Raw genomic sequence first — 16,344 nt, 5'->3', positions numbered from 1 at the left:
CCTTGTAAATTCAGGCGTGCCAAATCCAAGTTTCATTCCTCTGTCCTCGTTCCTTTTAAAGTACTGGCCAATGCTATTTAAGCAAAACTTGCACTTCTTTTAAGACATCCTCAAACGGGTACAAAGCCACACACACATAACCCTCCAAATAAAGTAATTATAGAACCCGCCATTGGGGAGTTCATCAATCATGAAATCCATTATATCTGCCAAAGCTGCGAGGATTGTCCTCTTGCTGCTTTTTGGAGTTTGTTATTTCACACTCACAGAGGATAACCTAAAACTAAAGGAGCATTTAAATAAAAACAAAATAGATTAAAAAAATAAAATAAAATATGACTGTGAGAAGAGAGATGATCAAGAAAACTGCCTTTTCAGTATAATCATCAGCAACAAGACAAGCATAAGAACAAGAGCGTTTCAGCTTTTTCTTTCCATTTTCCTTCTTTTCTCTATGATCCTCCATCACTTTTAATAATGAAGAACCTTACAAAAATCATCAAATGCTTCACTTCTATATGCATTTAAAACAAAAAGGGGGAGTACCCAAATGATTGTGTTTTCCCGTTCTTCCTTCTCTTTAAATTCACAAAAGGGTTAAAAAAATAATCTCCTGAAGAAATTAGAATAAAGAATCAAATAATCTTTGGTCTGGAACTTGCAACTCTGGCCTGGTGAAGTCCTATCCTGCATGAAGATAATAGAAATCACAGTTACCTCTTAAGTGGCAAAGTTCAAGAAATGTAGTTCTAAGCACAGAAATATACCGAAAGATGATTATTACCTAGTCATTGTGGAGTTCAAAAACTGCTGTCACTGAAGATTATGCGACCGGTCATATGGCTTTTTAATTGCATCTTTTGTTTTGATATGTACTGAAGCTGTAAGCTCCGCAGCTAAGACTATGTAGTTTTTTTTATCGTCGTGAGTAGGTTAGCAAAGTTAGCAGTATTTAGGCCTGGTCAGCAAAAGGAAAAAAGGAATTAATCAAGGTGAGGAAAAAGATAAAGTTCTACAGCAAAACCAATAAAGGTAAAACAAGTGAGAGCTGAACCTTTTTCGGTTAGTGGGTGAGGCAAGGTCCCCATCATCCTTCCAAGGAGACTCTTTCAAGTGATTTCCGCCTGCAAATGGGGACCAGAAGTCCTAAAGATGAATAAGAACATGCAAGAAAACTCAAGAATTTTGCTTGGAAGAGTGTCCAAACACAAAAGACTAGAATATTGGCCAACTAGTCGTACCTCTTTTGAAGAAGTGATTTCAGGTGACTTCACCATAGACGCTCCAAATGCTCAAATCTCCAAAAGATGAGCAAAATTCAGATCCTCTTTAGAAAAAATGTATCCTTCATGTTTCTGAAACAGCTGCCCGACCGTTGTAACTTTAGGCCCCCCAACAAGACAAGGAATATGATAAAGCTCCAGTATTGTGCCTGGGTTACATAATGCAAGTGATACTTCAGAATCGAAATGTCTAAAGAGGAATGGAGTTCCCGGGTAAGCTCCTATCTCTAGTATAAACCAGTAGAAAAAGACAAGTAATCTTAATGACTTATAAGATTTGCTCCTTTTAGAGAGGTCATTATGTCCAGGGTGACGGTTAATGCCTGGCAAAGCATTCGTGACCTCCAGAGGGAGGGAAGATAGAGAGACAGAGACAGAGACAGAGGCAGAGTACCTGGTATTAGTCGCTGTTCCATCGTCATTCAGAAAAAGTTTAATTCAGTGTATCCATGCGAATATGGAAGTAGTTCCTCGACCTGAACTCTCGAACTAGTATAGCTTGTGCTTTTCCTTAACCGTGTATGGCTCGATTCTACCTCAGCATAGAAAATGCCATAAACCGGTCTGTGGTCCGAGAACCTTGACTCACCACGGACATAGGATTGCTGATGAAGGCCTTCCCCATACCATAAAATCCGATCGCACCTTGAGAAACAAAGATGACTCAGATCAGCAAGCAAAATCACCCAGAAAGGAAACCTTTGATATTTCCATACTTATTAGACCAACTAAATAGGTTCATGCAATCTGCATAAACCCTGCTTACCATGCAGGTGTACGACGCTTTTCCCGTGGATGCATATCATCCCCTGCGTATCTGTCTGAATTGGTGGAGTACTTGTATGTTGGTGGAAAATAAATTTTCCCTTCATTCCACCCCACAAAGACCCGGCCTCGCCTCTGTTCAATCCGTAACTGCAACAATAAAATAGAGATGGTTTAGATCAATAATCTACTTTAAATGAATGAAGAGTTATCATAACATAGGAGGAGGAGATAGAAATAGACAGAAGATCTTGGGAAGAGTATATGCTAACATGCCTGATCATTCTCCAAAAGCGCCCTCCAATTCTGCATCTCCACAAGTGCCTTGGCAGATCGATAAGAGATGGCAATACGATAGTTCAAATCCCCAAGCCAAATAACCCGGCTGAAACAAAACGTAGTCAGATGATGAAGCCACACAAGGCAAAGAACACACTTGCAACAGCTGGTGAGTATAAATACAAGTCCATTTAACTTAAGCACGAATAGTCCATTGTTTCAACACAGCAGTGAAAACTTCACAAACTCTCATTTTCTCTTCTTCTTTTTTTTTAAATGTTTTCTGTTTTTGTTTTAGTTACAGAAGTAACTTAAGCTCAATTTGGAGCGAGCCTTACTCATGCTCAAGAATGGTTTCTGGGGACTTGTCAGCCCCGGCACTGTTAACTTTGGGAAACCTTGTCTTCTTAAGAATTTCCATAACATCAGCGTTCCTTCTCAGCTCATCACCCCCTTTCTGGCCCGACGTTAGATGACTACATATGAAACAAAAGCTTGTTTGGTGCAACAGCATGCTTATGGAAATAGATCCCTGCAAAGCCACAGCCAATGCTTCACGTTATGATCGTGTGTGATTCCAATAACGCAAACCTGAGTCTAAGAGCACGTAAAGGTAAAGCAAGTGCCGTATTTCTCAACAATACCTTATTTCCCAGGTAGCCCATCAATCCTCTACCAACGCAAGAGACCTTCATGTTCTGAACGTGGTCCCTCAGTTCACTCTTCACCCACACCGTCAAGAAGATGCCGACCATTTGCTTGCTCGCAACTAAGCCATATCTTGAACTCCCTCTTGTCCTATAACCATTTTCAGTTGATGGAAACCCCCCGTAAGACATCGGTGAATGCAACACCGTGCTTGGCGAATCTTCGGGTCCGAGCCCATTGTCATCGTCCGACGAACCCCATCTTGAGAAATCACTAGGCCGGGAAACTAGAGTAATCACTCCGCCGAGAATAATCACTCCGTCGGGAATCACTCCGTCGGGAATCGCTCCGTCGGGAATCGCTCCGTCGGGAATCACTCCGTCGGGAATCGCTCCGTCGGGAATAATCGCTCCGGTGGGAATAATCACTTGGCCGGGAATAATCGCTTGGCCTCTGGCCCCATCTAAAACTGGGGTCAAAATCACTCGCCCTATGACCCCAATATCACCCTGTCACAAACACTATACCGCCGATCAAGCCGCGGCTGGCCAATCGAAGGGTCGTTATCTCTCCAACTGGGGGTTGTTTGGAATGATCGGCGAGGGAAGAGAGTCGAGGCCCTGCGCCTCACCGATGCCTCGAAGTCTGCGTTAATTTCTGCGACTGGTTGAGGGATTGGAGACGGGGTGTAGCAAAAATTGCCTCCACTGGTTCCTGGTAGATTGTTTAGAGATTTACGGATAAGAGCCAGCCACTTCTTGGCCGGACCGCTGTCTTCTGCTCCCAGAATGTTACCAGCATTCAAAGGAACTATTTCTTGGAATCTGAATATAATTCTCTTATTAATGATCAAGGATAATAGAGTTATCAAAGCATTCTTCTCTGTGATGAATTACAAGATCATACCCGAGTACATAAATGTCAGCTGGAGGAGATGCATGAAGCCATTCATCTAGGTTTAGATTCTGAGGTGGTGATCTTCCTGCTACGTTCCATGTGGCCACAAAAATGCTGCTCCAGAAATCACAATGACAATTCAAGAAGCTTAGTGGAGATAAAAGCACAGAGTGCGGTAATAATTCAAATTACTCTGGGGGCACAAGTACCTGTAGTTGTGCACATCTATAACTCGTGGATTATCGAGATTCATTCTCCTTCTCCGATGCTGCTCCGTGTTCTTGCTGGACTTCTCTGCATCAGATAATGGACAAAGAGTTTCAGGAATTATCCACGTTTCGACTGAGCAACACATGAGCTCGTTTGACAGGTTCTCCGGCCAAAAAAGAAATGCTGTAGTTTGTGAGTGCAATCCAAAAGATACAATTTCAGCACTACTTGACCTGTTCTGCTTTTCTTAATTGTGCCCGGTTCTCTCCCCGATATGCTGGTCCGGAACTCAACATCACCTCCTGAAAAAAAAAAACCCGGGTGAATGCGCCGCCCGCATTTAACAAAAAGGGGAAGGTGGTTGGAAAATAACACAATTTGAACAAGAATTGAGCTTCTATGAGCACATGTAAAAGAAATTTGATCGGTTTATGCAAGCGAAAAAAAAAACAATTTTTGGGTTTAGGCAAGCAAAAAACAACTCCAAAGTTTCCCATGTTCTGGTGGTTGGGAACTTTAGAGTCGTATATCCTGAAGCAATTGAACATCTTTTCTGGGCTGACCCTAAATTCCAAAAACATGCTCAACAGTAAACAAACTAATAACAAGATCTTTTTATTGCTAAGAGCAAGACTTATGCTTCAGAATCGACAGAACCATTTCATGGGGAGAAAAAATGTTAGATACCCAAAGAAAATCCATGAAAGGAATCGAGAGACCCACCTGCAGAAACCATTTCATCTGCCTGAAAGTCCTCAGGCTTGCACTTGACGTTGAACAGCTTCCTGGCCATCCTCTTTGACCATGAGACCTTCATCATTGAGATGCATACGTAAAAGTCAGTAGTCATTTCAAAGGAACCCGATGGCACAACTTCAACCGAGGCATACAGCAATCAAATCTACCATTAACACGGAACTATGATCTCAACCAAATGACTATCAAAGACACACCTTGCTTTTCTGGGAGTTGTCATCTGTCATTGTATCACAACAGTTCATGCAGCCGTGCAGTGTGCTCTGCTCTCTCTCCTCCTCTGGCTTTTGCTTGGAATCATCAAAGTTAATCAGAAACACAGGTGCCAAGAGCTCCTTCAGATGCTTTCTCGCTCCCTCTCAATGGCACAACTCCTTAACAGGGGGGGAAAAACTTGGATTTGCGTCCCCTTCTTGTATGAGGCAGTTTTTGGGACAAATACCGAAAAAAGCCCAGAAACAGCTGCAAAGAGAGGCTAAACACCAGATGGGTCTTCCAGGTTTTCCCTCTTCCGGGGCTGCGTTGGCTTGTATATGACAATGGAAACAGGGGACAAAAGGGGGAAGAATCAGCAAATGAGTGGGTGAGAGAAAGAGAGTGTGCGCGCGGGGATGTCCCTATGAGGATGAACACTTTAACGCAATGGTAAGTGAAGAGAGAGAGAGAATGCCTTGTCTTAAGAGTCGAACGAGCAAAGACAATACGGCAGACACAGGCAGGAACAAAAAAAAAAGAAAGAAAAAAAGAAAGAAAGAAAGAGAATGCCTCAAGCTGCTTTTTTCCCCCTTTGCCTTTGTCTCTCTCTCTCTCTCTCTCCCCCCGAGAAGCGAATAGCCTCGTTCTCAGCAACAGCAAAGTAACAAATTTTGAACAGAGTAAAGTGCAGGGAGAGCTTCGACCAAAAAAAAAAGGTGCAGAGAGAGAAGGCATTGGTCATGGGAGTACTCTTTGGTTATTCATTTTCCTTTCTTCCCCCCATCCACAATGCGATTTTACCCATTTAGCCCCAGATGTCCTTTTTCAAAAGAAGAGGACAATAATGGGGTAAAGACGGAGACCAACGGGCAGGTCCTCCTCCTTAGAGGAGAGTGCCATGGATGGCGAAACGACGTCTCCTCAGCTCGGAAACGATCTGCCCATCTGGTCTTTAGGGCAGCTAAGCAAGATCTGGGCACTCTCTCTCTCTTTCTCTCTCTCTCTCTGATGTGTACCTGTGGCTGTTACTGTCCTACGCATTCATCTTCTTGGTCTTCCCTTCAAAGTGAAAAAGCAGTTGTTGAAGGAAAGAAAATCACAAAATGAAATTAAAAAAAAGATGAAAAGATAAAGGCGAGGCATGAACAGTGCATAGTTCCACATTATTTTCTCTCTCGTGTGATTTGGAATTAATGTTTTGTGTGTATATGCGTAATGCACCAGATCTTGGCTCCCCTTCTTTTTTTTCTTTCTTGGGTATCAATAGAAACGTTACTCTCCTTTATAGAACATTCATTTTTTGCACAAATTCATTTTAAACTGTTGTGCACAATTGTGATTTGAATCTCTCGAAATCATTGTACGTTTGAATTTTCAATTACTGCCATATTTGAATTGCAGCACATAGTAAAGAAAGATTCATTCTTGATCTTTTGTTGGAGGTTACTAAATTTAGGAAAAGATTCAAATTTTGGAGGAAGAGCAAGCTTCAAGAATGTGTCCTCAACAACTAACATCTCACTCAAATCATTGTTTGCATTGTAATTGATTTAAATTATTTCATTAAATGGTGAGTGTATTTGTCTTCTTCACTTACTTATTATTGGGTCACTCCAAGTAGTACACTAGTATCTATCGAAGGAGGAACTTTCACGTCCGATAGGAATTACTCGAGTACTCAAAGAGTCCTAAGTAATTAACATACAAAAGATAGATTGATCAGAAGGTTCAAAAACCAATCATCAAATGAAGAGGGTAATTTTTTCGCACTTTCATAAAACTAAATTTACAGAAAATGCCCATTAGCTTAGCTACTTTGCCTCATCTAGTTTCACATGAAAGCATTCTAGGATCAACGACTCTATCTGAAGCAGGAAACATCTTTCTTTTTTCTTTAAATGGCTTGAACAATCCGTTCAATTCAACTTAACATTGCGCCGTTTACTCCCTTGACAGCCTCTATCTTAGATTGATTTTTTCCCAATCTATTGAATTTAATGGAATTGCCTGAACCTAAATTTAGGGGGCCATTCAATGCCCCTACTCTCTCGTGTCCTTCAAAACAAGAGCACTATTCCCAAATTTAGGGTGTTTCTCTATTTTAATTTTATTTCCTCTTTTATCTTATTGATTGATTGATGACCCCTAAAAATTCCAAACTCCTAGAATTTTTCCTTTTTGCCCGGCCCTATGGCACGGACACAGTGACTGCACGATTTGGTAAATTTGGAGTTTCTATGTAGCTGGACTGTTTTCCTCTAAATGGGAAGGTCGAAACTTGTGCACTCATGAAATGATTGACCAAGTTTACCGTTTGGTGATACATCTGGAGTTATTGCGTATTAATTCGTTTGGGTGACCCATTAAAATACTCAACGTCTTGAAATTGGGGGATAAAATCCTTCCAAAAAAAAAAAAAGCTATGAGATGGTTTTGTTATATAGGGTTCAGTTCCTATAATATCCGTGTAATGTGTGTGATTTATGTCGCCTATTCGTACTGTATGCAGAGACATCGAATTTCGGTGTGTCCACCTCCTAAAATCGCTATTTGCATTATACTTTTCCCTTATTTGACAGCATTTACTTCCATGCTTCAGTCAAAACTCTACCAAACATACGGCTAATCACGCCAAATTTAGATATGACTGCATACGCAAAGGTGCGTGCATGGAGTCTAGTTGAATCTGGAGAGTTTCTTTCAAAACCCACAGCAGTAATCCAAAAGGTTATACCAAACAAGTAAGAATACTGTGAAATTTTACTTTATTTTCTTGATCTCTCACTCCCTTAAACGTTAAATAATAAATTTTAATTTCTTTACTTCACTCTCCAGAACTCATACATTGTTTCAGTCATTAGCACCTTGACAGTGTTAATGGTTAAAACATTTTGTAAGTCCATGGGAGCAACATGTAAGAATTAAAATTAGGGCTTATTACGTAAGAGGCGAGAGCTTAAAGGGTAAACGGAGAATATATCTAAAAGAATGAGAGTGAAATTTCTCCTAAATGATTAGGGGGCCGATGCAACCTCTTGAGAATAGATCAAAAGGAAAAACTGCTCTTGAATTAACGAGTGTCTACATAGATAACCTACTTCTAGGTGGATAGAGAAAGCATGCTTGAAAATTGGTTTAATACACAACCTAGGGAAAAATTGTCCAAAAGGTCATAAACATATTGTATAGTAGTCAATTCAATCCTAAATCTTTTAATTATGTCAATTTAATTCTAAATTTTTTTGATGATTTATCAATTTAGTTTTAAACATTTAAATTATATCAATTTAGTCCTCAAAATTTTCATGATTTGTCAATTGAATTCTAATCTTTTCGATGATTTATTAATGTAGTTCTTCCGACTAATTATTCAAATAATAAATTTTAAAAGAAAGAAAGGAGTAGCATGTTCATTTCTTAGCCCTAGGCCTACGGTTACTTGACGATAAAGAATACCAAAGCATTACTCTCCAGAGTGGAATATGCTCCCCCCGCCGCCCACGCTGCTGTAGGCGGCTCCGTCACGGGCATTCGGCGACAAATGGCCTCCCGACCTTCGGCCCTAAAGTACGTATGAACTAGAGATTTCTTTAATCCGCTTTCAGCTCTTGACTCCGTAAACCTGCTGCGTTTCGGCTGTTGACCGGTCTTGAATCCAAGCGAAACACACTGACCACGCACCATGCCGCTCTCCCAAGGACTGCCCCTTTTGAATGATGGGGCGTGTTTTGCCAGGCCTTCATGATTGTCTTCTGGCCTCGGGCACTGATTAGGGACCAATGATATTTTTTTATGCGTTTAAGGAAGCTAGTCTTTTCTTTAATCAAAAGCAGACGGCGGACCAATTCCCAAATTGGGGTGACCAAAAGTAGTTTATACACCAACATATTGAAGTAGTCCTACATCTCTTTGTTTATCTTCCAAATGGAGCTAGCTTTACAACCTCACTGACACCGAGTGCCGATTGATTTTCCACTGGTTTTAAGGGCCGATCGGGTCCCAATCGTGGGTGGATCAACAAGCTCCTCCTCTTAAAATTGTCTTGTGGTGCTTTGGCTATCGAGATGATGCTACAGGCGTTTGTCCCGTAATGTTGGTGTTTCATTTCTTTTCTTTTCCACTTTTTTTTTCTAATTTTCCACGTCACAAAGGAAGATGGGAAATGGTGTGGCTTTGACTAAATTTTTTGCTAACGATGGGAACCACACAAGTATATAGCTTCGCAACTAAATACCTGGGCGTGATGTGTATATTCCATAGCCTTTCATTTGTTGGAATGCACTGTGGGGAATGGATGCGCGTGTTCCATCGCCAACAGGACTAAAGATAGGAGAGACTGTGTGCCTCATGATTTTCTTAGGGTGAATTAGTCTAAAACGACTAGGATCATTCTCACTATCATTAGAAGGTAAATTTGAGGGAACAGCATGTCAACATCCTTTTCGAACCTTAACATATCGAACGGGTTCCGTCACGATGGTGGCAGACCCTCCACCTCCGGCCACAACTATCACCCTTGCGCCTTCATGGCGGTGACCTCAATCCACGTCGTTGAAGGCCACGATGTTCATCGTTGATAGGCTACTGAGCTTCGTGGGTAGTGGCATTGGCAGTAACTGTTTAGCACATTCGATGGACGAGGGTAATTTAATAATGTGTTTCAAATTTCAACATTAAATCATCCTTTATGACATTATTTTAATGTCACGAAAACTTAAGTTGGCCAACCTCCATGAATTAGATATCCATTCAATTCCTAAATATAGAGGATCCTAATATCTTTGTCGAAAACGGTTCAACACTGCAAAATTAGAAGATGTGAATGATCTATCCAAGCCTTCTCTATTTTCCTCTTCAAGGTATAGGTCAAAGGCATCCTCTTGCATCACGACACACTATGGTAGCATGTTCCAAAAAATTTCAACATCATTCAAGCGGCATACCCTTCTAGTTCTCCAACATTTTCCTACTCCGGTTAACTACTTCAAAATTTTTGAAGTCGAAAAGAGAGTTGTTGGTTCAACGGCAAATAAGGAAAAGGAAAACATCTCCCAAATCATCAAGTAACTGGTTTTCTGATTTGATTTGCCGATCAAGTTTGCGGCAATTACGATACCCTATCGATGTTTCATCAAGCAAGTTTGTACTGATAATTAGCAAAGAATGATGCCCAATTGACTGCTCTACATATGCTGATCATATACACAACATGTATAGCACATGCATCTAGGGATCTCACGGGCAATCAATGCGTAGCATCATTCGCATATTACAATGATTATCACTGCACAGTGCAATTTCCCCAGTGCATGCAGAATACATGGCTTATGATTCCGCTCTTTTCTAATCATGTCTTATGAGTGGACTTCCATTTAGCTCGATCAAGGTTATCTAATCAGAAAAAAAAAGGAAGAAGAAGCGGAAGGAGAGTGTACCCCATTGAGCTTCACTAAGAAGGGGTGGGTGATATGCTTTTCCCTCTTTATTAATCTCAAACAAAATTTTCTTTTTTCCACCTCTCTTCCTTTGCGTTCCCCTCACTTTAATGCTTGATTTCTCCTCAAGTGGGTCATGGCATGTTTATCTCGAGGAATATGAGAGACAAGGGAAAAAGAAAGCGAACGCTTAGTCATAATAATCCGAGGGGGGTCTTTAAAGTGAACCATTTTTTGTGTCAAAGAGTAAACCCTAATGGGCCATCTCAGACAAAGAATATAAGAGAGAGAGAGAGAGGTCATGGCCCGACAATGCGTCACATATTCCGTTTGAAAAGCTTGAGACTATGTTTTTTTTATTATTTTCTCACGAAATTGTATGGTTTCGATTCGATACCATCGACACTCAAAGTGAGGTTAGTGTTTAGGCTTACGGGTCAATGGGAGCATGATGGAGGAGGCGTATATTCGGGTGCGCATTTCCTCGTTACGTCATCTCAAGGACCATAGAGAGGAAGAGCAGCCCACAAACGTTGCGTCCGTGATTGATTCTCTCTTGATTAATTTCGTTTGGTGCATGTGCATAAATGGCCGGATGAGGGTCTTTCCGGAACTCCGAAATGTTTTTTTTTTTTGGTAAGGTGGAACTCCGAAATGTTGGTATGCGTGTGATTGACTCCGTGTACCAAATCGAAGGTATCTTAAATTCGAAGTAGGATTTAAGTTTTCACGGGATTGAATTAAAGTTTAGGTTGCGCATAATCCTTTGAGTCACCTTTCTTTGTGTTTGTTCATCCAATTGGAAAACCAACTCGAATGAACTTATGTACAAAGGCTATAGGAAGGTGAAAAAATAGCGATGTTATCAAATTTACTAAAAGAAAAGCAACTTTCATTGACATAGTAATCTCTATATGGCATTATTTTAGAATTTTAAAAATAATATCATCATAAGTACCTAACTTTTGTATGACGTTCACTTTAATATTCTAACTTTTTTCCAACTAGCTAAGACGTGTCATAATTTCTAGGGAAAAGACCAAAAAACCAAAATTTTACCCAAAATGACAAATTTACCCCAAAAATTTTTTTTGTAACACATTTACCCTAAATTATATTTTAACACATTTACTTTTAAATTTTTTTTAGTCTTTTTTTTCTTTTTTTTCTTTTTTTCTTTTTTTTCTCTCTTCCCTCCGCCGGCGGCCAACAAAGGGAAGCCAGCGTCTAGCGAGGGCGGCCCTCGCTAGGTCAAGCGAGGGCCTCCCTCGCCCTCATCGAGCCCTCGCCTACATCGGGCGAAGGGTGCCCTTGCCAAATTTGGCGAGGGCCCTCTCACCAACGCCGGCTTCTCTCCACCGACACCCATGGCTTCCCTGGAGGGAAGACTCCACCATAGCCGAAAAGGGAAGAGAGAAAAAAAATAAGACGAAAATGCCCCTGATGGGATAAATGTGTTACTGTTTGTAAAGTTTTTGGTTTTTCATGTCACAAAAAAAAATTGTGGTAAATTTGTCACTTTAGACAAAGTTTGGGATTTTTGATAGTCTTTTCCTTAATTTCTATTTTAAAAAAGTTCTCTTGAGTGTCATAAATTTTAATTGAGCACTTGAGTGTCATAATTTTTTTTAAAACACTCACCCAAATGCCAAAATCCAGCATGGCATGACATTTGGTAAATATAATAATAATAATAATAATAATAATAATAATAATAATAATAATAATAATAATAATAATAATAGCACTTAAGTAATGGCACCCAAGAGAGCATTTTAAATAAGTTATAACACTTAAGTAAGTGCAAAAAAAATTATAACACTTAAGTAAAGCATCATATGAGAATTATGATATTTATGATGTCTCAATCTCCAGTATTTTCGTAGAAATTTCTTAGCTTTGAGGTAGAATTTCTTAAGGTCCACTTGATAACCAACATGGGCATTGAATCAACGTACAAATTTAGACATCCGTCACTTTTGGAGGGTGGTTCGACGGGTCACTTCATCTTTAAAGTGAAGAGTACGAATCTCACATCCCTATCATTTTTTCATAAATACTGCTTACGTGGGTCCATCGACCCCCTTCTAAACAATTTTACTCCACCCATGGACCCATACGAATTGTGGGTTTTTCCATATGTCTAAAGCACAATCAAATAAATGAAAAGTTAATATTCCTTCATGTCTATTCTTAATCTTGTAGAATCTATTGAGATCGTCACTCACTAAGAAAATAAACTGAGGCTCCTAGTTTTCATAGATCATGGGGGATTTGGCGGAAGTAGGTGATGACAAAACACATCTTTTATTTCCTCGAAAAGAAAAGAATATTACTTGCTTTACCTCTCGTTACTCTCGATCCTTTGATTCGTTCAAACGTAATTGCATATTTAAATAATTATACCGTGCTTTGACGATTTCTTGGATCTTGAACCCGATCAGCTTTAGATTCCTGCCATTACAAAATGTTGTGCCGAGAATAGAAAGCGATGCGAATCCAGGAATCTTTCCCTTCTCTTTCATTTCCCACATGCCTAGAGAGATGTGATTTTCGTATGCGTAGCAAATTCCATCCGGTGTGCTTGGATTCAACCGAGACATGATTAACTATTGTGATTCTTTTTTAGACGCACATAGGACGGGCTCCGATACTCGATATAGGATCTCGAAGTCAAGAATGGGGTCAAAAATTCACGTAAAATCAAATGGGCCACCCCCAAGCCGTCCTTCCACAAATGATTCTCCAATTAAAGGTCTCCCCATGTCGTCCGGAAAAATCTAGCTTTCATTCTTTATTTATCTTGGGAGCTGAAGTAATCTATCTTTCTCATCTCAGAAAGTATATTATGTGAATTGAGATTCTTTAAAATTAGATTGCGCCGTGCATAGTTATCCTCTTGAGATGCACATCGTCTATTAGGTATGTTGAATGATTCTATCCTTTGATGTCGTAGCCTTGATCTAATGTCATTGGCCCGATGTGACCCCAGATGGGGGATTGAGCAGCGCCACGCTTTCGTTCGTAATGGTCGCAACCCTGTAGCCTCCTCTATATTTGCTAATAGAGGAAGGAAGAAAGACAAACAGTGAGAGTGGCGTCATGAGATGTGACCAAATGCCTTCAGCTGTATTTGCACCGAAAGTTAACTAGGTCATCGATATTGATAGACACGAGACTCGAGTACAAGTTATTATTAAGTACATGAGCCATTGTCGATGACCAAAAGAAAGTTATCAATATTGATGTACATAAATGACCATTATTCAACTATCGATACACAACGGCGTATGGTTGATGATAGTTAGAATAGAGTTAGCCAACAAGGATATTGGTGAAAAAGGTCAATAAATTACCAATTGAAACACTAAGAGAAGATTGGATATCTCAAGGGTGTCGGGATGCAATTACAGAATTTCGAAATTTGAAATCACTAGTGAATGAAGCAACAAAGTCCAGTAAATCATGGAATAAGTATGGATGTGACTATACATGGATGCAAAGGATCAAAACGTGATTTTAAAGGAGCAATCGCCTGAAGACGAGATCATGGCATCATGAGAACATGTGCCCAAGATTCTCAAAAAGGTGGAGAAATGGCTATAATTGCAGGTGGACTGCTCCTAGACTGTTTTGTCATAAACACTATAAATACCACCATTCGTCTATTGGAGACCCCCTGCACATAAACTAACATGTTATCTTTCAATTATTTTTCAATTCATGCACTGTAGTTATAATTTCTGGACTCATGATGTTGATTAAATTTTGGCATGTTTCTTAGGTGTGGTTTCCGAATCCACATTGTCGATTAAATTCCAGCATTGCATCTCCATGTTCTTAGACTTTTTCATTGATTAAATTCCAACATAGTTTGTATACGTTTGGTTCGATTTAAATTGATTACATTCTTAGACCTTGTTGTCAATTAAATTTCAGCACAATTTGTATATATTCAGTTCCATTTGATGTGAAGTTATTTTACCTATGATATTTCTTATCTGAAATCTCTAGAAACCATTTCTTCTCTCATAAAAATTGAAGAACTACTTTAAGTGGAAGATATTTAGTTGGAGAGTTGAATTTCACGAAACATCTTTTCAGCATGCTCAATGGGACTTGTGTGGTTAATTTCAAGAAGTACAACAGTCAGGACTAGAAATCAATTGGATCCTAACAAAGCTGGCAGTGACAACTCGTTACTGCAACCTAGTAATGATAAGATAGGACAGGATATTCTGGGTAATTTAGAGCTTAACCAGTGGCAGGACAAGAGAAAGGTGGAGATGTTGACATCCCAAGACAACTCACTAATAAGCAGAGAAGGCAATTAGAGCCAAGTCTTGTGTTATTGGAAACCTTAGGAGGATGTTTGAGGAGCGCTAGATGATGAAATACCCCATTGATGTGGTCAAACCAATGATTATCGATCCAAGCAAGGAGCTTCAAGCCAATCAATTCAAATGCAAATAGATTCTACACCTATCAAGTTGTTCTCTCATCAGCATATGCTCAAGTTACCTTCGTTGATTGGGACAAATAATTCCAACCCAACCACCAATTAGGATTCTACAAAGGCCTAAAGTCATTGGTCTAACCTAGAACAACTAGATTGTCCCTATCAATGGGAGTAATTTACTTTACCCTATTCAAGTCAATTTAGGGGATAATAACAATGGCAATTTGGTAAAGAATGCTCAACAAAATATACCATTGCCAAATGTGGAAAATATACAACTAGTTGGGCCAATTCCTTATGTTGATAATGCAAGGCTTGTTAGGATAGTACCTTAGCCTGACATGGTACCTGCTAGCCGAAAACAAAAGAAAGAATCTCCCTAAACTCAAGCCTGAAATCAACAGTGAGTTCATAAATGGTCCAAGCCTAAGTACCCTTGAATTCAAAATTGCATCTATAAAAATAGTGGAAGATGAGGATTTAATTGTCAATGAAGAAGAAAGGGCTGAACTCCAATTCATTGATGAAGATATAAAGAAATTTGAAAAGCTCCTAGTTCACAATTCCAAACATCTCAAAACTAGTAATACATCAACCAGAGTCAACAGTAGACCAGTGTCCAAGGTTTCGGCCAACGGAGGATCAATGTTGAATCTCATCCATATAAGTATTTCAAGAAACTTGGGAAGAGATACGACAAAATCTTCAAATGTCTAGCTCTCAAACTTCAAAGACTTCTATATTCGTTGTCGACGCTAATGGCTCATATAATATGTTGTTAAGGAGAGGCTAGATCCATTGAAACCCGTATGTCCCATCTTCTCTTCATTAAATACTGGCCTTTTGGAATGGAGACAAAGTCAATTATGTTAAAACCTATCACAATGACCTAGGCAGATGCATTGAAAGTGAACCAAGATCATAATAGAAAAGTCATCAACTATTCCCGTGTCATAGAACCCCCATTTTGTTGTTTCAACAATTGGAATGTTCATTGAATTCCTAAAGATGAGCAGACAAGTCAAAAATAGATGTTATCTATGGAAAACCACGCATTGTCGGAAGATCTCAATAAGAGATATACGATTCACCTAGCTAAATAGACAAAGCAATCCATTGACATTGCCAATTGCATAGTGGATTTGAAGAATCACCATTGAAAGAATATGATAAGGTGGTAGAGACTTAGGATCCATTAATCAAGATTGATATCGATGATATCAACAAATTTATATTAGCACATTATTAGATGAAAATTTTAAAATGCAATTGGTTGAATTGCTTAAGAAATACGAGGATTGATTTTCTTGGGATTATCACGAGATGTTAGGACTAGGAAGAGATTGTAGTAGAACAAAAGTTACCGACTAAAATGGGGTTTTGACCTCACAAGCAAACTCCAAGGCGGTTTGCTCCT

The 16,344-nt window shown here is 39.6% G+C and overlaps 1 protein-coding gene across 1 annotated transcript; it reads right to left on the bottom strand.

Moving 5' to 3' along the window:
• Window positions 1–354: 354 nt before the first annotated feature.
• Window positions 355–5,572, bottom strand: LOC104414771 (type IV inositol polyphosphate 5-phosphatase 7). Its single transcript, XM_018862088.2, is given in 16 exon segments — window positions 355–687; window positions 785–958; window positions 1,055–1,124; window positions 1,242–1,432; window positions 1,678–1,928; window positions 2,050–2,198; window positions 2,325–2,433; window positions 2,666–2,859; window positions 2,972–3,265; window positions 3,267–3,479; window positions 3,481–3,799; window positions 3,882–3,986; window positions 4,082–4,166; window positions 4,316–4,384; window positions 4,806–4,893; window positions 5,036–5,572. Coding segments are annotated over 12 exon segments (1,896 nt in total). The 5' UTR covers window positions 5,084–5,572; the 3' UTR covers window positions 355–687; window positions 785–958; window positions 1,055–1,124; window positions 1,242–1,432; window positions 1,678–1,705.
• Window positions 5,573–16,344: the final 10,772 nt, after the last annotated feature.

Source organism: Eucalyptus grandis, chromosome 8, assembly GCF_016545825.1.
Source record: "Eucalyptus grandis isolate ANBG69807.140 chromosome 8, ASM1654582v1, whole genome shotgun sequence".
NCBI classification, from domain to species: domain Eukaryota; kingdom Viridiplantae; phylum Streptophyta; class Magnoliopsida; order Myrtales; family Myrtaceae; genus Eucalyptus; species Eucalyptus grandis.
This window is presented reverse-complemented; position numbering and strand designations above follow the sequence as displayed.